The sequence below is a fragment of the Pomacea canaliculata genome, linkage group LG11 (assembly GCF_003073045.1).
Source record: "Pomacea canaliculata isolate SZHN2017 linkage group LG11, ASM307304v1, whole genome shotgun sequence".
In the NCBI taxonomy this organism is placed as follows: Eukaryota; Metazoa; Mollusca; class Gastropoda; order Architaenioglossa; family Ampullariidae; genus Pomacea; species Pomacea canaliculata.
In genome coordinates, this window is record NC_037600.1 from 23342794 (window position 1) to 23366028 (window position 23235).

The 23235-nt window shown below is 38.1% G+C and overlaps 2 protein-coding genes across 2 annotated transcripts; both read left to right on the plus strand.

The window, feature by feature from the left end:
• Positions 1 to 281: 281 nt before the first annotated feature.
• On the plus strand, positions 282 to 6254 carry LOC112574823. Its single transcript, XM_025256141.1, has 3 exons — positions 282 to 751; positions 2384 to 2727; positions 2991 to 6254. Exons 1-3 carry the CDS (start codon positions 498 to 500, stop codon positions 3359 to 3361), a joined length of 969 nt encoding a protein of 322 aa, XP_025111926.1. The 5' UTR covers positions 282 to 497; the 3' UTR covers positions 3362 to 6254.
• A 7069-nt stretch (positions 6255 to 13323) lies between these two features.
• Positions 13324 to 22295, plus strand: LOC112574797. Its single transcript, XM_025256092.1, has 12 exons — positions 13324 to 13388; positions 13818 to 13893; positions 14296 to 14415; positions 14736 to 14786; positions 15272 to 15385; positions 15681 to 15807; positions 16504 to 16652; positions 16985 to 17650; positions 19126 to 19301; positions 19985 to 20443; positions 20792 to 21156; positions 21426 to 22295. The coding sequence occupies exons 2-12, from the start codon at positions 13834 to 13836 to the stop codon at positions 21761 to 21763; spliced, it is 2625 nt and encodes an 874-aa protein (XP_025111877.1). The 5' UTR covers positions 13324 to 13388; positions 13818 to 13833; the 3' UTR covers positions 21764 to 22295.
• Positions 22296 to 23235: the final 940 nt, after the last annotated feature.

Sequence of the window (23235 nt, forward strand, 5' to 3'; positions counted from 1 at the left end):
GGTTGCAACAACAGTGCTCATCTGATCGACCTACAAATTGTTACTCCCTGCTTGAAAGTGATCACATTTGCTTGACGGTATTTTCCCTTTTCTCTGCGTTTGTAGTATAATAAGTGTAGGTATACATGACGATCTGAAGATGTTTTTAAAAGTTGTAGTTCATGCTCTTTAGAATAAATATTCTGCTTAGTGAAAATTCATCCATCGTGTGTGTGTGTGTGTGTGTGCTTGTTAATTTGTCACATCTCTTCATGCAATTATACGAATAAAATGAATATTGTAGGTTCTGTGGCCCGGCGACAACAGTGAGTGTGCCATGCACATGTCCTCCACGTGTGAGTGTCAAGACCCTGGGTCAGGCCGTGTGGTGGACAGGAGAGTGCTATACTGCTGTAATCACACTCTTCCCGGAGCAAGTTCACCTACTACTCAACCCGCCTGACAGACTATTTATCACCGGACCGCCCGGTACAGGTAAAACTGTGGTGCTGCTGCTGATGGCCATAGAGTGGCTGCGGTGTGGTCACTACGTGTACATTGTGACCAGTTGCCGGGAAAGTCGTGCAGCGTGCATCTTGCTGTACCACCTTCTGCTACAGAAGATGAAAATGCTGAATTTGCAGCTGACACCAAGAGAAACACCTCGTCAGGTTTACCTCTTGGATTATGATCTGGAAAAGGCCTACATGCACTTGTCAAAGGCGGCGAAGGAAAAGTCCCTATTTGTCATCGCTGACGAAGTGGAGTTTGAGTAAGTTTTTTAGCATTTGACCTGGTAATGAAGGAAAACAATGAAGGTCATTTTAATTATTAATTATATTTTTTATTAGTTATGTTTCTTATTTGTAAATAATAATCATTATTAAAATGCATGGAGATGATTAAATATTATACTTTATTTGTACACGTCATCATTTGACATACCTTTTCAACAAAAAATGTCAGCCTCCACTCAAGCTTCATGCACCTAAGGGCATAGTCTGCAGTAGTGTCTTATACATTTGGTATACTAAATCAACGGTCACTAAATAAATGTTTCTATGCCACTTCACCTGGTAAAATACATAAAGCTTCCACACACACACACAAAACAACTAAGATTGCTAGTACAATAACAAAATGGTGAGTTAAAAAAGACAGGAAGTCACACACGACTTGAAAGTATGCTGTCATTATGTTTTGACAGATTTCGGTTATTTATTATAACTACGAAGAAATACGTTCTGAAGAAAAGGCTGCCTTTCTACTTACAATCAGAATGAAATAGTAGATTATTTGTTGCTTTCTCATTAGCAATCAGATAAGATTAAATAGATGGACAAAACCAACAGAAGAATTATTCAGTAGAAGAAGAGTTTACCAGATTTAATTTTAAATGCCGTAATCGCGGGATTGGTTTGTGAAGAACATTGCCAGAGGACTTGCCCGCTAGAGTTTATTTTTTGCTTTTTTTACCAACTTAATCAGTTTTAACAGTATGAAACACAAAAAGTATTGGTTATCAGTCTGTTTCTGTTATGAACAGATAATTAAAACTTTACATGTTTATCTAAACGCCTTCATTATATTCTTCTTAAAGCTTCATATTTTACCTGGTTCATCCAGTTGATGTAATGTCCGTGAAGAATGGTGTTTTCTTTGAGAGCAACGCAACCAAATGTATTCATTGTTTACATTCTGCTTGCGAGTCATCAGCTGGTGTTCTATAATATGCCCCTTCTATAATATGCCACCATTTTGCAGTTTCTTGTGATAACATTTCTTCACATTCTCAAGACTGCTCAATATAATATCTCAGTATACTCCTGATCTCACTAACATTATTTTCTGGAGTTGTTACCTTTACATCTATAGTTATCTCCGTTTACTGGCGGAACACAGCGAGTCATTGAGTTGTTCTTCCTTCTACATTGTTGTTACTACTTTGTGATCTTGTTCACCACAATAAGTTCGCCTTTGGCTGATAAATTGCCCTTGATAAATTCCCACTTATTATTATTATTAACAACAACAACAACCTTTTAATAATGCTAGTCCTTTTCCACACCCTTCTTTTTCCAATATCATGTTACTCTTAGCTCTTATTTTTGTTATTTGGTTGCTCTTTGTGTTTTGTGTATTTACTGTTGTTCGTTTAGCCCTGTTGTTTATTCTTTTATAGCTCATATGTTATTTGTTTGTTTTCCTATCCCTCGTATCCTGTCCTTGTTTCCTTCTTGTTCTTAAACGCTAACAGCTTATTCCAAAGGAGCGTGATTTTGCACTTTACAAATTTTGCATTTATTATTATTATTGATTCCACATCCCTTATTCGAAACACTCTAAAATGGAAACCTAAACACGTTAATATATAAACTGCGGAAATCATGTACGTCTGTGACAGGTTGAGCTTCCGGACTTTTTGTAACAAGCTTCTGCTACGAGTGCCTGATCTCCATCTTTGGGCGGCAAGTTGTTTCCCTGCAAATAGACTTGCTGGCTGGCAAATCAGTACTTTAACAAGACCCCTCCGCATTCCGCCAGTCGTTATAAGGGAAGCCAAGAAGTTTGAGGTTCCTTCTGCTATGGCGTACAAGCCACGTGAAGTTCCGGATCATACAGACGGCCCTCCAGTCAAGCGACTGTGTCACGGGGGCAAAGGTCATGAAGGTGACAGACCAAGCAAATGTATCACGTGCGGTAAGGAGTTGGGCAGCTTTCTACGCAGTCTTCGGGATGTTTTGCCTGGTAGGTGCAGGTATTGCGCAATGTATTATATACATATTTTAAAAATGCATAACATCTCACGAATCCTGCCAACACCAAACAATGATACAATACATTTGAAATAAACTATTTAGCATGCCAAACACATAAATAACCAAGGAATAAACAGTAATTTAAAGAATGTAGCTAGGCAGTAATTTGTACCTGAACATTTCTTTTTTATTCTGTAAGCTCCGTGTTTCTTGGCGTGTCAAGAATTACAAATCAATACGTTTTCATTTTAGCAGAGCTTGTGACATCATCTACGACCACCACTTCCACCAACAGCGATATATCATCACCCTGTCTGCAGTGGAGAGACATCCTAGTGTTGCACTCGAGTCGCGTCAGTGAAAAGATGGGTGTGATGATGGGTCTCAGAGAAATAGGTATTCCCGTGCAAGTGTTGGAAGAAGATAACATTGAGGACATGGCCACATCGTGTAGCGATGTGGTATGGGTGGCTGAAGCAAACTATGTGTGTGGTCTAGAGAGAAAAGTCATAGTGTGGCTAGATCCTCATAAATCTGGCTATTTTTTTCGTTTTTACTTTAGGTCAATCTGCACGTCACAACTCGTAGTTGTATCTCCTGATACACCCGCTGATGAGGAATAGTTCGCACTCCCCTCCTGTAGTCTTGTATGTGCCCTACACAATCACCTCCTTTTGTTTTCCTTTGCAATCATAACATAAATACAGAATTAGTTCTGACAAAAACCATTAAATCGTGTTGTTTAATCTCCTGTTTGCTCTGTATACACTTTGAGACATTTAGAAGAAATAGAAGGCTCTACAACAGAGCTTGTTAAATCTCTTGACAAAACGCTACCATACTGTGGCATGGGGCATACACTTAACAATTGACTGTATTACTATCTTAGAGCTACATTTACATTCACATTAAGCCAACTTGTTTTCTGTCCTAAATGCTTTATGCCCAAAGCTATGCAAGGGTCAGATCCACAGAAAATCTATGTTTTTATTACATTTTCATACTAGAAGACTAGCTGCAAGCTGGATAGCTGCCATCTGATCCGGGACGACACTGTTGAAAAGCGTACTTGAAGAAACCCCGGAAAGATCATCTACGTCGAAGTGTATAGAAGACCTGGTTAGCAAAAGTAACAGAAGGGACTGGACAATACATTCAGAACCTGCTAATTGTCATGGATGCATAACTGTCCTGATAATTAGATTATAATGCGAAGAGTTTTGTTGATGGAAGTGAAATAATTCACTAGTGAGTAGCAGCGAGACGATAGACTGTATTCAAATGAGATGGAAGCATCTAGAGGTATAAGTGACAATGTACTCATCAAATGGTAGTTACATGAGTTGTACATTATTGGGGGGGGGGGAGCGGATGAACCGTCCAGCTTGTTAGACGTTTGCTCGTCGGTGCTATGACTGCATCAAGACCTACCCTCGTCTAATTTGTACAGTTGTGACTCATCCAATATTATTTCACATTTGGGAAGTCAAGGGACCAATGTTTGACTAAGCTTACATTAATGGTTACAGGTAATTATTAAGTTCAAGTAATAAAGTATCTATCTATAATTATTTCAGTGTTTCAACTATGTCACAGAGGGTGACATGAGGCTACCAGCCCAGCACAGCGAAGGTGGCTTAGCCCACCTGTTGAATGGCAAACGTTTTTTTGTTTTGTTTTTGTTATTGTAATTTAATATTAGAAAAAAGAGGTGGGAAGACGATTTAAAGGGATTTTAACCCATATATTCAGACTCAAAAGTGCCATTAATTACTACAACAATACCACTAAGTCCCAGGATTTCTACTGTTACTTAGCTTTGATGATGCGCATCTATCCGAAAACTACGACTGAAGTGCGTAACCTCTGGGTCGCTAGCTGAAAATGTCGTGGGAGCTTTGATTTCGATTTCTATAAGGGGCTTCCATGGCTAATGACGCTGGTTTCCCAAAAAATCATCACACTTCCGGAATTTCGAGCGCTCGATTTATTTCGTGGAGTTCTCGGTAATCTTCAGAAACCAGCAAAGTTTCTCGCCTTCAACATCGAATTACACTTGAACAAGCCCGATGTGGCTTGAATGCTCGATATTTTAGGGTCTTACTTCAACACTTAAACAAATCCCAAAAGTTTGTATTTAGAGGTGAGAATCCCTTTAAATTAATTGTTTAAGGCCAGCACTTCCCTTCCCAGTGAGACACTACGTGTCGGGAGTGAATGCCGATGTCTTCCTAACAAAGGTGTGGTATTCGTGTTTTTGTGCATCTCGGTTTTTTTTAATGTTGACATTTTATGTAATTTGTTAAAAAGTATGAATACGTTTCAGTAATTTTTTGTTCTCTTTCAAACTGTTATAGGGACATTTTTTTTATTGGTATCCTGGAGTGTTTGGCTCAGTAAGGTTGAGGTCTCTCGTTCCCACATACAGCGTCATTTAGCTTATAACGTCTGCTTCGAAGTGGAGATGCCAGTTTTGTTCTGTTTTTTATATTGTTTTTATGGTTCAAGATAACTTGTGATCGTGTCTATAAAAGATTTGTATGTTTGAAACATTACTCCCTAGTGATAGTTAATACAGTGAAAGTAGTGCTGTGCCGATTTTTATCATTTTTATTCTTAAGTTTGATCTTAAGTTTCTCTCAGGACTGTGTTTAGAATTAGAAACTTATTATAATGATGTGCAAAATTTTAAATATTAGCCATTAGTAGTACCGTTGTCACACTTTTTTGTCATGTAACACCTTTTTGTATTTTACTTGTATTTACCTTTTATCTGTGTACATTTATGTAAAAATTGTTTATACGTTTCATTAAAATGATAGTGTGTAGTCAAAATTTCTCTATTCTCCAATTGTGTGAATAAATAAAATGTTAAAAATGTCAATGTTAATGTTAATCTACTGTTCCCGTATATGATAACTCTTTCCATTCTTGGAGGGGTAAAGAATCCTTAAACAGTCTGCGATAGATTGACCGGAAGACAATGGTCATTTATGGACTGGCAAAGTGTCCTAGAATTTATTTGTCCTAGAATGCATTTCAACCCACGCATGACTCTGTAATTGTCTCCAAGAGGACTAAATGCTCAAAAGAGTTTGCAGTCCTTCATTGCCTACTTTCACAAAGTAAAAAACAAATTCAGATGGCCTGCAGTCTTTCTCCTTCTTCGATGATGTAATGATGTGGTTCTTCTGTAGTTTCATTTGCCGCATTTTAAAAACCAGCGAATCTTACCAGGATAAAATCGGTCAACCATCAATATATTTTTCAACGATATCCTCACTGTTGATTTGATTAGACAAAGTAGAGATATTAGCAAAACTAACAATAATAAATATGTTTATTGATTTACTAAAAAGTGTATAAGCAGCTGTATGATTTAAATGGTAGAGGCCAGGGCTTCTGCTAAGTCTAAATTCTTTGCGGTCCCAGGGACCCCTTCTTCAGATTTTTAAAGGGTCCCTGTTCTTCGCCCAAATTTGAAGGGGACCCCATTGACGAAAATTGAAGGGGTCCTCCGAACTTTTAATGCGTAGTGTACGCAATTTTTTGCGTAAGCAGAAGCCCTGAGTAGAGGTAAAACAAATTGTTTAATATTAAAATGAAATTATGTGTTTTTGGATTTGGTTTTGTTTGTAAAGGTGTTGAAATGTTGATAATTTTGCTAAGAATTTAAAACAGATTGATTGCATAGAATTTAGAAAATTAGAATAATCTTAGTAACAATAATGACTGATTTCACTTTTGCTTTTACATATGGAATTTTGAGGGTATTAAAATACATGGAATAATAAAGAGCATTTCATTTGCAAATTTCTATAGAAATTTAAAAACGGTTTTAATATATTGTGGTTTAAAATATTTTTACAGAGCATACTTTGCAAAATTTTAATTTTTAAATGTGTGAAAGAGTGATAGTAGACGTTCATTTTGTGCTGTTATAAAGTTTACATAAATACAGTAGTAGTTAGAGCTATCTTATACTGTACCAATTATCAAACCTATTTAAACCTAGTATAGTCTTGGCACCTATCGTAAAGTATTTGGTAATTCCGTGAATTTAATGTACATGTATGACCTTGACCATACGGATAGCATCACGGACATCTCTATAAACCAATTTTCTGTCGTGGGCAGAACCCGTGAAGAACAATGATTCTTTTTGTTCCGCGCTGTTTTTAAACCCTTGGTCACCCAGGGTTTGTTGTAAGGATAAACATAACCTGCTTTGATGGAATGGTGCAATCTTTTACTTCTAACTTTTACTCCTGTGTGTTAAATGTCTGTATATGTATGCCTGCCCTGGTGAGCGAAGACAAATTTCTGTCCTGGGTCTCCTGGACAGACAATAAAGTCTGATTTGATTTGATTTGATTTTGATTTGATGTATTTAAAGTTAGAAATAGTCCTGTTGGTATGCACTGGTTTGAACATTTGGTTAACTGCAGTCAATCATCGTATGCTTTTTATTGTAATAGTATCACTGGCTTGTTTTCTTTCCTGTCTTTGTAGGGCAATGGCCTTGAAATAAATTCATCTCTCATCAGAATCGGTTTTGTTTCATGTTTCTTAAGCACATGAACGTGTGTACACAAAAGTGCACGAGAAAAAACACACACAGCTTGCAAGATAATAATAGAGGCAAGATTTGTATAGCTCATACTCATACCTGTAAGGAGCATGCTTGTAGCGCTAAAGGAAAAGAATGAGCTATGGACAATATACAAGGGACAAAATAACAAACGAATAACATATGAACGATGGCAGGATAAACAGTAGTAACAATGACTAGAGAGGAACCAAGTAATAGAAAGCAAGCTACTAATAACATTCTTAGGTAGGTTTATTGTTAGTTTTCATGTTTAAAGTCATTTCTATAAAGGTACCAGTTCGTTACTTTTCCATATATTTATAAGAAATTTATTTTGTCATGAAAACTTTAACTATACTATAAATAAGTCACTAGGTAATAAACGAAGTGAGTTATCGGACGCCATCTCTTTAGTTTAATTTATTTAATCTATGATAAGCAGGTTGGTCGAAAGCATTGACTACTTTTCTTACTATTTGCAAATATTGCAAATACTGACGTTAGCATTGAGATCAGGTTATCGACTTTATCAGTGGGGGGCTCTTTATAAAGTAATTATCAATTAGGCTACAGCATATTTTTCGTAAACAGCAAAGTCCAAGTCTTCTAGCGTTGTTGTTGCTGTCATAGTCATGGTCATCTGATCCCTCTCTTCTCACTGTCGGTGGAAGTCTTCATGATCCAGTCCATGGCCAGGATGAAGAGGAACGGCGACAGAATGCAGCCCTGCTTCACCCCAGTACAGACGTTGAAGGGGTCTGTGAGCTCCGTGTCACATACAACCTGGGATTTGAAATCGCTGTACAGCATTGCAACGACCTGAACAAGTTTTGCAGGGACTCCGTAATTCATCAATGATTTCCATAAAGACTCTCGGTGGATGCTGACAAAAGCTTTCTCTAGGTCAAAGAAGCAGTCAAGCAACAAAGTAAGTTAGACTTATATCTAACGTTGTACAAAAGAGTACTGGCATTACATTTTTAACAGCAGTACATCAATGATTTACAAATAGATAATTCCTTATTGACTTAAAAGTTACCACATCATTACAATTACACCACCAGAGAGAGAGTTCTTACTAACAGTGAATGTAACCAATACTGTTTGCTTGTGTGAAATGTCCCCACATTACACCATACAACCCTCTCAACAGATACAACAGCACATAGGAGCAGTACGCAGTCAATGAACCTTTACAACCTTGTGAGTTTTAATTTATTGTGAATCCGGTCAACAGTAATGGTGGTAGAGCAGGGATAGTGCACTGAATGTTTAAACACTGAGTAGAAGAGACAGTTTATAAGCTATCAAATTATACATTGCAATTTAACAAGCTTTGTAATAAAATGCATTCAGTAAAATTAATATTGTCGGTAATTTACAGCGCTAGCTATGTACATCGATTAAAACAAAATGATAAGTGTAAAACAAGGAGTATGGAAACGGAATCTGGTTACTGTTTGCATTTCTGTTCTCCTTTTTTTATCTCCTTTTTTGGTTTTTGTTTGTTTTTTTTATTTTTTATTTATTTATTTATTGCTGTGGTTTCGTTTAATTAAGCATTCATTATAGCGTGATCAATAAAAAACGCCTTTGTGAGAAAAACTTATTTTCCTCTTCCTCTGATAGAACTACCTACAAAAAAATCTTTGATTTTATTTTCCCACCTAAGAAGCTGATGGTGGTATAGATATTTACAATACACAGTGTGACACGTGAAAACCTTTTGCACTGTTTGTAACAAGGAGTTTCAACATTTCTGTGATGAATTACCTCCTCGTCTTCGTCTTTTGGCTGCAAGTTGTCACAATGCAAACGTAGCCGTCGGGTGAAATGAAGAATATTTATCCAGACCCCTCCGCTCTCCGCCGGCCGTCGTCAGGAAAGTGGAGCAAGATACAATTATCAGACTCAGTTTTTCTATTACAACCTAAAGTAGTCGTGGTGTGCCCGACCACACAGACGGCCCACCAGCCAGACGGTTGTACCACCGAGGTCAGGGTCCCTCAGATGACTGTCGTTTGTGTGGTTACGAGGTGGCCAGGTTCCTTCACAGTCTGCGCTTTGGTGTTTGTGGTAGGTGTGGGTATTGCGTGATTCGCGTGGGAGAGCATGGGTGCGTGGGTTGATGTCTTTGACAGGCTCTACTAGTATAATTTGTAAAGAATTATTAATTAAGGAATATTTGCTTATTGGTATTGTAATTTTAAGCTGAATGATTTAAAGACCACAAGGATTGTAAAATTTTGCCCAAGGTTTTTTTTTATCTGTATGTTTTTCGTAAAAGAATTCTGTGTTTGATTGCAAAGACTTCAAAGAAGATATTTTTTAACGAAAAATACTTAGGTTTAAAAGGGGTACAAGGTTTTATGTATCATAATGTATGTGTGTAAAATAGCTTGGTCATTTGTGACCCACCACAACGAAATGCGTTGGAACTCGCACAGAACAGTTTGGCAGCAGATGTACAGAAGGGTAGCTAGAGTCAACTTTGTGCAGTTTCATCTTTTTTGTGGAAAATGCATTCCTTGATTGATGCAACTTCGTTAAGATAGAAAAAAGAAAAGGTCTTAAAATACATTTCACTCAAGGTAGTTCACGGCAATCAATCCAGATTTCAGGTAGAAAAAGACAAAATTCAAAAGATGTCCGTTACTGTACACCTGTTGGAACCCTGTCACATTATACCTTACCAGAAAGCCCACGGTCTGTATCTTCAATCTCTGTATTTATTATATCAAACTTTAATTAGTTATAACATATTTTTGTAAATGTTTATGAATAAGCAACTATCTAATGGAAAAATAAAATTGTGGCTTATACTTTGTAAATGCACTGAGCGATTGTCTGACAGGGAGGCAACTCGCTGTTTTCGCTTGTCTTTTCACGTTCGATGTGCTGCGATAAAGAAAGAGAATTGGGAAAATAACTTACAGAATAATTACTTATTTCCAGTTTTCTTGGACTCTTTACTATTCAGAACAGTGAACAAATTTCTGACACTGCAAACTGTTTAGCGAACGACATCAATGAATCTGAGTGAGGGCAGCACTTTAAAGAACAGTGAATCCACTGAGAAGGAAGTTACTGCAATATTCATTTAATTCATCTTTTTCAACATGATTTTTATTATTCTATTGTCATTTTGTGAGTTTGCATGTTGATTGGAATATAGCAGACCTGGGCAAACGCCGGCCCGCGGGCCGGATCCGGCCCGCCTCCTGTCTCTGACCGGCCCGCCCGCTGGCCGCCCACCAGTAAATATACTATATATACAGCATTGGGTAAAACTGAGTTAACTATATTAGTCCGGCCCTCTAGAACCATCCCAGTTTCTCATCCGGCCCCTTGGGAAAATTAATTGCCCACCCCTGGAATATAGTAACACTTTCTTCCGCTGCTGTTTGTATCACTAACTGAGTAAGGTACTTAAAATTTACAAATATTTAATGTATGTGCATTTTTATGATTTAAAAAGAAGTAGCTGCATGTGTTTCTAAAGTATGTAAAGTATAGTACAGAGTATAGCATAGAAGAAATTTCTTAAAAAATCAATGACACCTACTTGATTTGCTTTGGATTACCTAATAAGTGACTGTTCGTGCAGTATTCATATAGAAACATTTTTGTTTCACACAGTGTGATCTCTTATTATCAGTGAAAAATTTTTTTTCTATCTCTTATAGTTATATTTTATAATTTTTTTAAATCAGTGGATTTCCATGCGCACCAGGGAAATGTGACCTAGTTGAGCTTGAAGTAGTGAATTGTTGACATTTGTAACATTCCCTCGAAGATGCCCAGTGTGACGGGTGATTTACTGTTTGGGCCCTGAAGTCGAGTGTCGCTCTCTCAGCCTCTCTCTCTTGCTGCCCTATCTGCTTCCTTTGCCTTAGCTAACCTATCCGCTTCTCTTTTAAACCTCTCCAAATATCTATCATGCATCTCTAGGCCTTGCATAAGATATTTTTAAAGCATTCCCCTCAAGTCATCTCATCTCACCACTTCTCTTACATGCAGCTACCTCAAACACCAACTGGGGATCCACTTTATCCTACAAGCACAAATAAAAGTTCACAACAATATTCTACTTTGATACAAAAGGGATGACCGCGTAATGACAATATACTTAACAGAAACTATCAAACCCCAAGTGTTATCATTAATAACTAACATAAGTATGGTATTCAAACCACAATACTAATAATCAGACAAGATAAACCTACTTAGGCACTAGCCCCTCATTCCCGCAACATAACACCTCAGTAAGGGGAGAGTAGCAGGGAAAGAAAGACAAGGTACAGTAGAGACAGACACTAATCCTTTATTGTGGGTAAAGTTGTGCACCCCATAGACCGTGAAGCTCGAGACGGACAATATGCACCAAGTCCCAAACATAATCACCAACACAGCTAAATTAGGAAAGGTTTCAATCACTTTAAAGCATCCGAGTCAATTACCAATACACTTGTCGATACCAAGACAGGGGAGATCACAAACAGTGTATCAATGACAAGCTTTCCCTACGACTCTACACAAGACGAGACAAACCCACGACAGGTGATGTCGGGGTCACCAAATGTCACGGGCACACTCAGCTGATGTCACATTCATGCACCAATCGCTACGCAGTGGTCCGATGATAATCCATGTCGCGGAGAAAGGGCTGGGCCTCCGTAATTCCCGTTCGCAGACGATATTCAGGTGCTTTCGGTGTTTCACCACTAGAGGGTTGTCCTCATTCTGTCCCTCAGGTACACTGTCACACACCCGGGGATCTCTGCAGGCCCGTTGGTCACGTTGGCGCGTGCTCACAGGTTGGCATCCTTCTAGCTCCAGAGGAAATCTTCGTCACACTCTGGAACACAGCAGAGTCAAGTGTCCACGAGCTGATAGGGTGATAAGGGCGCAGGGTAGACAGATGGAGACGTTGACGTAAAAGTGGGCGTAGACATGGAAAGGGGAGATGGAGATGGAAACATAAAAATAGAAGGAGACGTCGACGGCGAGCCTGTGGAGAAAACAGTACATTCGCTCTTTCATGACCAGGTGGCTCCAACAAAACTCCTTAAGTCCTTAGGTGAAGTTTATTAGCATGTCTCTCCCTAAAATCTTTGAACATAACAAGTCATTTCAAACAAAAATGTAGGTGCGCGCCACATGTTCTGCGATCCAGCCATCACATTACTGAACTAACAGTAGTCAATCTAACTCAAGCACATGTATCACATTCTCAAACTGACCACCACAAATAATTCCTAACACATACAACATTTTCTCGCTTTCACGCAAAATTCCTCCAGTAGATCAGGTCACCTTCAGACTAGATAATGAAGAAATAAAGAAAAGAACGCCCACTAACCTAAGCGAGTCAAATGTAATCTATAACCTTATTTTTATTGTCATTCTTCTTGTTAATATTTACTACAGCAAGAATATAAACACTAAATTTATTCTAGCACTTTTAACCCTATGGCTGGTTGAATTTATGTTATATTAAAAGTAAAATCTGTTAGTCTTTATAGCTTATACGGTCCTTCTTGACATACATATAATGTAGACAACCCGAACAATCTCTTACAATAGACGAAGAAAATAATCCACAAGTGGAAACGTGGTTTTCAAGCAGGACATAAAACTAAAATCAGTGAGACAACATGGGAATCCTTAAACAGCTTCATAGACTGACACATTTATCTGTTTCCTTGTTCTTTAAGTTCAGCTGACGCGAAGGGGGGGCAAATCTTAGATAAAATGTTAATGGTCCTGTTATCGTCCCTTTAACTAATGAGTAAATATATTATATAAAGCTGATGGAAATTATAATTATGACAAGAAAATTATTCTAATCTTCAGAAATCTCAAATAACTATCCGACTAGACAAAAAGTTTTAAAAAGAAAGAGAATCATTATTATTATTCAAAATCCACCTTTGGGAGTACAAGTGATGATGTCTACGGCTTCGGGAAAACCCGCTGGTGTAGACCTTGTGACATTGATTGCATCCTCACCTGACCTCTGACCTTTGTTCTACACGATCACGAGAAGCAGCTGCACGGTAGGTTAATTGCATTCACAATTTGACAAATATCTAGGAATAATAAACAATCATGTTGGTCTGACCTGACTGTAGGTAGGTGACCAGGTAACTAACCGTTACTGTAACGTCTCGGTAGAGTTTATTGTTTGCCATCAACTGCTGCAAATAGATGACGTGGCCGGAAGGTTATCGTCTGTACGCTGTGTGATGTAAAAAAGCAATAGGCGGAAGTGTGTTATGCACTCTCCTTATTTCTTTCTTACTTGATGAGGCGTGAAAGACTAATCCTTCACCTGAATTACAAAAGAAGGCAAAGGTAAATGAAAAGTGTTCTAAGATATATCTGAGACAGCTTAGTTCTACGGTAGGTTATTGCTATTGAAAGTAGATATCATGATAGTAAGAATAAAGTAAGCATAACAGAATATCAACTTTTGTGTGTAACAGGGGCAACAGTGTAACCATGTCAAGCAAAAGACGACACCGACAGCCCACTCAGGAAACATCCTCTGCATCAAAGCAGGTAAAGATAGTCATGAAATTTAGCGCCAGCAGGTTCCACTGGTACCAACCAAAGTGATGATGATGATGATAATGATGATGATGACGGCGACGATGATGATGATGATGAGGGCGACGATGATGACGATATGGATGGTGATGCCAAGTCTGTTAAGCTGTCTGATTCTTCGAAACAACCTGGAATGGGCTTTTACCTTTAGAATAAAAATTCCTTTTAATTTTTACAAAGTTTGTCATGTACTATCTTTTAGCTTTTTCAAACTCTTTCTTCTTTATCTTCTGTTTTTTTCTTAATTTTCAGAGGAAAATCACAATCATCACTAGCAGCACCAGTAGTGGTATCACTGTTTCTTTATCTTGTGTACTGATTTTCATTATTAAAAATGTGTTTGTTGATGTGCAGTCTAAGCGTCAGAAGGAGGAAAGCCGGACTGAGCCTCTACAACCATCTTCAGAACCTGTCTTGTCTACTGAGCTGCAACACTCACCAAGTCTTGATGAAACACCATGCACTTCTAAACAGGTAGAAAGAAAACTATCAAAAAAATTACATTTTTTCCGATGAAAATAAACTCCCCTTTTCTTTAGAAATTTGTTGAAACAGGTAGATTGTTGCTGTTGCTGTCTCCCGTTGCTGTAAATTTATGACATACTTCAACATTGAGTTTGTATTCTGTTATGTTCAGTGTAAGTTGTCGTTATAAAGTTTGCTTATTTTCAAATAATTTGGATATGTTTTAACCTGTGTACTGTCCTCATTACCTATTAAAATATTGTTGTACATTTTGGAGATTATCATCTTGTTAAACTGTATGACGACGAGTACACTTTATTTGCCTTCAGACTGTTCAGCCCAAGCGTAAGAAGGTAAAAGATGATGGTGGGATTTCTCAGGTAAGTGAGAACTGCAACACTGTTATCATCACTGGGGATATGGATAAATAGTTAACAACTATACGATTTTACTTCTGCAAATAAACTGGAAGTACCTCTTTTACACATTTTGTGTCCAGTGAAACATTTTCTTTCTATCTATTCCTCTTCGTGCATCAGGTTGCACATAAGGCCTCAACCAGAGTCCGCCACCGATGTAAACATTTTCTTTACTTTCCATTTATTTGCTGTCTATTCCGAAGACTTTATGTCTGAGTTTGTCAATTTGATTTTCCAACCTGAATTATATTACTTTTTCACTTTTCTTTTCCTGGCTGCTGTGAGAATGTTTTTTGTAATTGTTAGCAGACGCCAGGTGGTCTTTCCAGTTTGCCGTTGGTAGAATACCATTCTTTTGTATAGAATACATAAAGTAGTATACATGTTTCCCATCTTGTGATAAGAAACGCGTCAGTTATTTCAATATTCACTGTTCATATTTGTAGCACAAACGTATAAAATCAGAGGGTGAGGCTGTGTCTGATCAACAAATTTCCACAGAATCAGCTCAGTCACTTCACTTACAAGACAACGAGAGACAGTCCACAGAATCCAAACGAGTAAGAAAATAATACAATTTGTTTTCATGCAATGCAGACAGAGTGCTTTACTGCCGAATTTTCAGGCAAAGTTGATGTTTTATTTAAACCTTCTCTTACCTTTGTGTTCGAATTTTTTTCTGTATAATACATCTCTCATCTTACAAAGTTTACTATTATTGGTTTTAACTTTGTCATAAGATAATTTGGGATGCCCACGATTGTCTCCCTTCCTGTTTAAGATAAAAGTTCTGAGCATTTCTTTGGACTTGTCAGTGTTGATTTATCTTCTCATTGCACGTGTTTTAAACTACAGGGGACACGGAGGCGGAGTGGTGGTGCAGATAGTGAGAACTGTGGTAGACAGCCAGCGGTCGACAGGAGTGTCAAGGAATACCTAGTGGACATAACGAACTCATTTGATAATCTTTGTATTAAAGATGGTAATTTCTTTTTTTTACACATTACTTTATGAACAGATAATAAGTTATTATTACAGATGTTTTTAGTTTGACTTCACACTTTTTCAGTTTATTTTCGTTTTTTAGTTTTAGGTCGATGCGATGATTTAGACACGACACTACCATGTCTTGTTACCTTGTTATTTACTTTTTGCTTCTTCGTTAACATTTTTTTGTTTTCTCTTTCGTATAGTTCAGTCGACTACACTTGCATGCAAATTAATGGTTGCAACACTTACCTTACAAATTGAAATGCACCTACCAAAGATGTGACTAGCACAAATACAGTTATAAAATTAGTCAATGTTTTTGTCTGAGCACAAAGATGCATATAATGCAATCACCAAGAGGCGACCATTGTCAGCCACTCTGGTCATCACTACGCAAAGCAAAACAAAAAAACAAAAAAAAAACAAACAAAAAAAACAAAAAAACGATAGGAATATATATAAGGAATATATAACCTAGAAAAAGGTGAAATCGAGAATCAAAATGATTATGTACATGATGATAATAAAATAGCATTACAAGTGTAACAAACGGATACTACTGCTGATGATGATAGTTTTTCCTCAAAATTAAGAAAGAATAGTAGGTAGAAATCAAAGTGTACGAAAAGGTCGAAACAAGTTCATAGCAAGATGTGCAATAATAAAGCAACGAATTAATATTCTGAAGGTAAAAAAAAAATGATTCTGAAGAAGAATGGTGCAGACATACTTATCCAGCCAGACCGTGTACAAGGTAGGAGGCTTGCTCTGATCCGGGGTAGCCAACCTCAAATTGATAAGGTCCTCAAGTTCCTCAGGGAGAAGTTTGTTGATGAGGTTTGTAAAGCAGTAAATAATTAAAAAGCAGGAATGATACGTTTATGCTACGGCTCTATAAGTGTTTAGCAATAAAGTACTATGAAAATGAGGTCCTCAAATCATTTATTACAGACAGATTGATGTGCATATTTTCTATGACATTTTCTATGTTGAAAATATTCAAAACTAATTTACTATACTGTTACTAAGATTTCAATGTGGTTTTAATTAATATGACATTTCTTGGCCCTTATCCGTGTAATGAGCTTTGTCTGTCTTACACTTTGTGTTCTATATAACAGCTTTTATGGTTTTGTTTAACATTAATAGTCAGATTGGCTTTGACACAGGGAATCATCACAGCACACTCATACTGGCTTCAGTGGGTTCAGGACTCGTTTCCTGACCTGGACTCATGCCCCTACTTTCTACCTGCTCTCTACCTGAAGCGTGTGCCGAGCATCCCAGAGACCGTTTCTGGCAGAGAGGTGAAGGTCATTCAAACAACATCTCAGGAAGATGGTTCAGTTCCTCACCACGAGATCAGAGATGATGAAGCAATGGATAAGGTTATCTCCTGTCTTAAAATAATGGCTGAAGAGAATGGAGAAATTCTGATTGGAATGAGTCAGCTTCATTTTAAACATTACCTGGGTGAACATGGGTATGACGCAGTTGTTGCTAAGCTACCGACTGCTGATAAATTTCCTGCTCATGAGGTTCCTCCTGGACTCACTTTAGAGGATGTGAAAACTGGAGAAATAGATGTGCTCCTTATTCATCCAGTTTACGGATTTGTCGTATGTGAGGTAAAAAGTACTGGCCCAAAAGAAAAAAAAGTAATTCAACGGAGACTTAAAAAAGCAGCAAGTCAGTTGGAAAAAGCAAGAATCATGTTGAAATACTTGGTATCCGACATCATCAGTGATCCACAGATCACGACATTGATGGCTTTTCCCAACCTCAGAATCGAAAAGCTAGACAAAATTCTAAGCAAATTCAAAGATCTGAGACAGGTAAGTCCCATAGCTTTGTGCAGCAAATGACGAATATTTCCATTTTAAAACTTTTGTTCTTTGTGTAAGTACACTTTGATTCCCGTCCACTCTTGTGGTCTGGGGGATAGGGGCATGTACAGTACCCGGAAGCGACTATACTTTGTGCGTGCTCGCATATGTGTATTGTTATCTATGGTAACTGCAAAGATCGGGTCATGTCCAGTCAATGTGGCAATGTCTGTGTATGTGTTAGAAAAGTGTGGCGGGGAGAAGAAGAGAGAAATAGTAGTGTGTGGGTACATGCATATGTGCACAAAGAATTTACGGGGATGCGTAGCAAACAGTGTGAGCAGTAACACCTGCAAGGGTGTTATTTGGAGGTATTTGTTGAATAATAGGTGGGCATCATCACGTCAAGGTCCATCACTTGGCAAACAAAGTACAGTGGAACCGCGGTTAGCGAACGCCTCGGATAGCGAATATTTCGGATAACGAACAAAAAGTTCGTTAAAACTTTGTCTCGGATAGCGAACAAAATTTCGGATAACGAACAGCCACGTGAACCACACGTGACCGACCAGCATGTCATCATTCGCGCTCGAGACACAGTTACGATCAGTCGTTCCTTATCATCCTTCTTATTTAGTGATTTTTGTGCTTTATTTTGATAAGATAATCCTCAATCATGGCTCCAAAGCAGATTAAGAGCAATTAATAGTAGTGAGGTAATGATAGTGCGATAGGCAATAGGAGCCGAAACATGTTCAATGATAATGTGATGTATTACCCAAAAGTGTTGCAAAAAAGGCAGAAGGAACACACACTGGACAAGTTTTTTTCCTTTAACCTCAAAGCTACAGAAAAGGGAAGTCACCCCCGATTTGACAATGTCACGTGCTCATGGAGGGGGAATCCAAGCAGTAATTCCACTATTTCCTCCCCACACCTCCATCCAACCACGCCGTCAAAACGCAAGTTTTCTGATGTTTAAATGCTTTCGTTAATGTTTTTATGTTTATTTAACTTCATTTAAACTGCATTCTAACTGTTCTCATTAAAACAAATACCTATATAGCCTGTAACTTTCAAATATTAGCGAGTCAACAGGGGCTGGAACCAATTAAATCTATTTCCTTTATTTCTGATGGGAAAAATTTCTTCGGATAACGAACATTTCGGATAACGAACAACTTTCCAGAACGCATTAAGTTCGTTAACCGAGGTTCCACTGTACTTCTTCGTCGTCGTCCTCGTCTTCGTTTCTTCCTCTTCCCCTATCGTGAGATATAACATGCATGCTAAATTTTATTATCTGAGTTATGGTTACACTCAATTTAAGCTGACTGCAGTTTAGTCTTTTCTGAATTATTTTCTTTTTCTTATAGTAATTATAGTAATGTGACCGTCGAGGTTCACCGTGCCCTCCTTGAGACACGTGGTACTGTAACTTGTTCAGTTTGTGTGTCTAAAGAAGAATTTTTTTCGTGCTGCAGGTTAGTAAAGGTCTAGGGGCGCCGACAATGGAGCCGTCAGACATCAGTGCTCGTTGTCTCTGCTCCGAGCATTTTTCTGACCCCAAAGAGCTTCGGGTTTGGTGGGATCGACAAGTAAAGGGTTCCAGCAATGACACTAAAATGTCATCAGTTGTGTACAGACTACTGGCAGCCAGGTGAGGGGACAATTAGTTATGTTTCATTATTATAAGCAGGAAAAGATACTAGACGGTTAGAAGTTTCTAAATTTGCTAAGACCACTGAAAGTCGAACTTAAAGAAACATCATGTAAAATTGGCTTAAATATCTTATTCATTTGTTTTGTTGTCCATATTTCTGCGAGATAGCGAAACAGAAAAGAAATACTGTTATAAAAACTTATTAACTAAAAGATTCCAAAATTCACTGTTGTGCATTATTATGTGCAGTGTTGTCCATAGGAATGGGAATCCCATGGGAATCCCATGGGAAACGTCCAATGGGATGGGATGGGATGGGACAGCACACATTTGTATTTCCCATGGTAGTCGATACTTGATATTGCAAAATAAATTTACTGTTATTTCATTCATCAAGGATTTAAATCTTTCCTTTGAATCGTCTATTGTATGTGAAGTAGCAGGAATTATAGAACAAAAGCCGAAAAGTGGTTTTCAGTGTTGTCCATAGGATTGTTAATACCATGGAAATCCCATGGGAAACATCCCGTGGGATGGGACGGGATGGGACAGGCATAAATTGCCATGGGATGGGATGGGATGGGACGGGATATAAAAATATGTCCCATGGACAACCCTGATTATGTGTCTTTACCATTATTGATCAGAATTTATGAGAGGTAAATATTTTATATTCCCAGGTTCTGTGGCCCAGCAACAACAGTGACTATGCCATGTATATCTTCCCCTCGCCTGAATGTCAAGACCCTGGGTCAGGCCGTGCTACATGCAGGAGAGTGCTATGTTCAGATGGCATTGTTCCAAGAACAAGTTGAACTGCTCACACAGGCGATGCCCAGAGTATTTGTGAACGGACCGCCTGGTACAGGCAAGACCGTGGTGTTGTTGTTAAAGGGAAGTGAATGGCTGCTACAAGGTAAGAAAGTATTTGTCCTGAGCACATGGAAGAAAAGTCTTGCAGTATGTACTATGCTCCATTACCAGCTGCAGCTGACAACAAATGTACAACCCGGTCAACTCCGCTTCCTACAGTACGACTTCGAGGATAAGAAAGACAGGGACAAAGCCCTGAGCGACTTGTCACAAGAGTCCAATGGGGAGCTGTTGTATGTCATTGCTGACGAAGCTGGGCCTGATAAGTAAGTTGAAGATGAACAAAAAGAAGTTTTTTTTTCTCATAGTGATCAGAAATAGTTATACCGGCTGATTGTACAAAAATAATGTAGAAAAGCTTTGGCGTATTTATAGCTCAAAATAGTCATACATTACAAGAACAATTAATTTTAGTAGTTTAGTATAAAATATTTTAATATTTTAATAGCATTATAACTTTTTATCCAATTATGTCACATACATCACTATTTTAGTGTATGTCACATATACACATGCAAAGGTGTAGCAAACAATTATTTACACGAAACAATACATAAGCCTGAAGACAGTTAACTCGAAGTTTTACCCTAAGACTAGAGTCATCTATGTCACAGGTCAGGGAAAGAATCACTGTTCAGAACTTTCTGTGACAAGCTTCTGAAAAAGGTTCCCGATCTTCATCTGTGGGCGGCAAGTTGTTACAGCAGACACACACACGATAAATGGAAGGTGAAAGATCTGACCAGACCTCTCCGCTGTCCACCAGTCGTAAGGAGAGAAGTGGAGCAGGACAGGGCGATGACAAAGGACTTCAGTGTCCTCCAGTACGGTGACCGACGAGCTCCGGACTTCACAGACGGACCGAGGCTGAAGAGAATCACTCACAAGGGCCACGGTCCTGGGCGGCCAGTCAACTGTGTCCAGTGTGGTCGTGAAGTGATCAGTTTCCTTCATAACCATCTGCGTGTTGGGGTTGAAAGTGAGTATGGAGATCTGTAAAAACAAGGTTTACGAGTGTGAGAAGTATATGAAAATTATGTATTAAACTCAATGTCTTGTGGTGACTTAAATCTTTGATATCACTGCTACTACTTATTTATGCTCTCTTCTTTCTACTTATCTCTGCATGTGGCTGTGTATCTTTGTGTGTGTGTGTGTGTGGATGATAAACATGTACACGGGTAGGTGAGGTGATATTTATCGACATCATTAGAGCTAAACTTTTAAGACACTATGATTGTTAAACAGTGAGTGGTCCGTCAGCGCCACCAGCACTACGGTGGAAAGACGTAGTGGTGCTCTACAGAGAAAACGTCAGCGAGGAATTCGGCATCGTCAAGGCTTTCCACGATCAGAAGATTCGACATCGGTTGATGAAGAATGACACCAAGGACATGGAAATCGTGAAGGATATGGCTACGGCCACTAAAAACGTGGTGTGGGTTACTGATGGAGATTTGTTTCGCGGGCTAGAGAGGAAAGTCGTCGTGAGTGTGGAAGTTTTCGATCCATGGAAGAAAAATACTAACTCTCTGCCGACGGAAGAGCTAGAGGCAGGTTTACACACCGGTACGCACGAATTTTAAGGATTTTCAAAAATTTATAAAAAAATAACTAAAAGAGCTAGAAGAATAATTCAAATTGATAATGATAGATCAAAATGTGTAAAATTTTAACAATCCTACCTGAAACTTGCTTGAGAGCTCACTTTTATTATAGTAATCCATACAGAATCGGGTAGATGAAGTAGAAATTTTTTACTACACGTGGTTACACAAGTTGTCACCGTACACGAAGTCCAACAAGAAGATGACTTATAGTAACACATTTTGATCTTTGAAAACCAAAAAGAAATGCACACACATTGTTCTTGTCCATAGAAATTCACAAATGATGCCAGATTTTTGAAAATCCGAGGAACTAGCCGCATATTTATCGTACATCTTCTCGCCATTTTTTTTCAAGGGAAAAAGAAAGGTTACTCTGGAAAATTGACGATAGTTAAGTCAAGACAGAGTACCCTCCCTTTACAAGGGAAATAACTGTGTTCAGAAATGCACAAGCTATCGTAACTAAGCGATTTCTTTACCAAAAAAAGCGCTGTAAACGCCAAAAAAATTTTAAAAACCCTTCGGTCCTGTACGCCCGTCCAGCGGAAGTGGACTACGCGCGGTTGCGGGCATCAGAGCCCGCAGAGGCGGTGTTTACTGGTTACAAACGACTTCACAACATGTCCCGCTGTACAGCACAGCTTATTGTTGTCTCTAACGCTTAGCATCAAAACTTTGGATGAAAAGTTAAAGAATAAACAGCCTCAGTAGACACAATGCAACTTCTGTCGAAGAACTCTTTTTATTAAAAATATTTTATAGCTTTAACCGCTTTTACTAGTAATAAAAAATGCAATGAAACCAGTTTCAACCTCCTCTCAAAGAAGAATGGAAACTATTAATATGTATCAACATCGGAAAATATGTAAAAAATGATACTTAATAATCCAAAGTTTTTTCTATTTGTTAGGTTCAAATGGAGGCTTTAAAGCAAGGGTCAGAAACTTTTTCTCCAAGAGCGATTAAGATAGTTGTAACATTATTCTCGGGCTATTCAAAAATATGTAGCTAAAACTTATCTGTCTTCAGTTGATCTGTAGTGTTGTCACTGCTGCAATGTGTTTAATGCCAGAGAGTAATAACAATCCATATTTTCGCAATTAGGTTCCCGAATATAGGCTCTGTTTCAATGAAAATCATGTCTGGGGTCTATAAATAAATGTTTTAATTAGACAAATACCAAAAGAGACAAGGTTTATAGTAATAAAACCTCTTGTTTTCTAATGTATCAATTTTTGTTTGTGATAATTATAAAAATCATGATTATTTAATATACACATTCACCAATATAGGAGTTGAAGGTATTCACAAAGTATCACACAGATACATACTTGCACAAAGATAAACTCATAAATACAAACGACATTTTACCAGCCAAAGCTTTCTCGTTTTCTTATCTTTTTAAAATCAACCGTGAGCATGAAAGATGTACAGTTTGGTAACAGTTT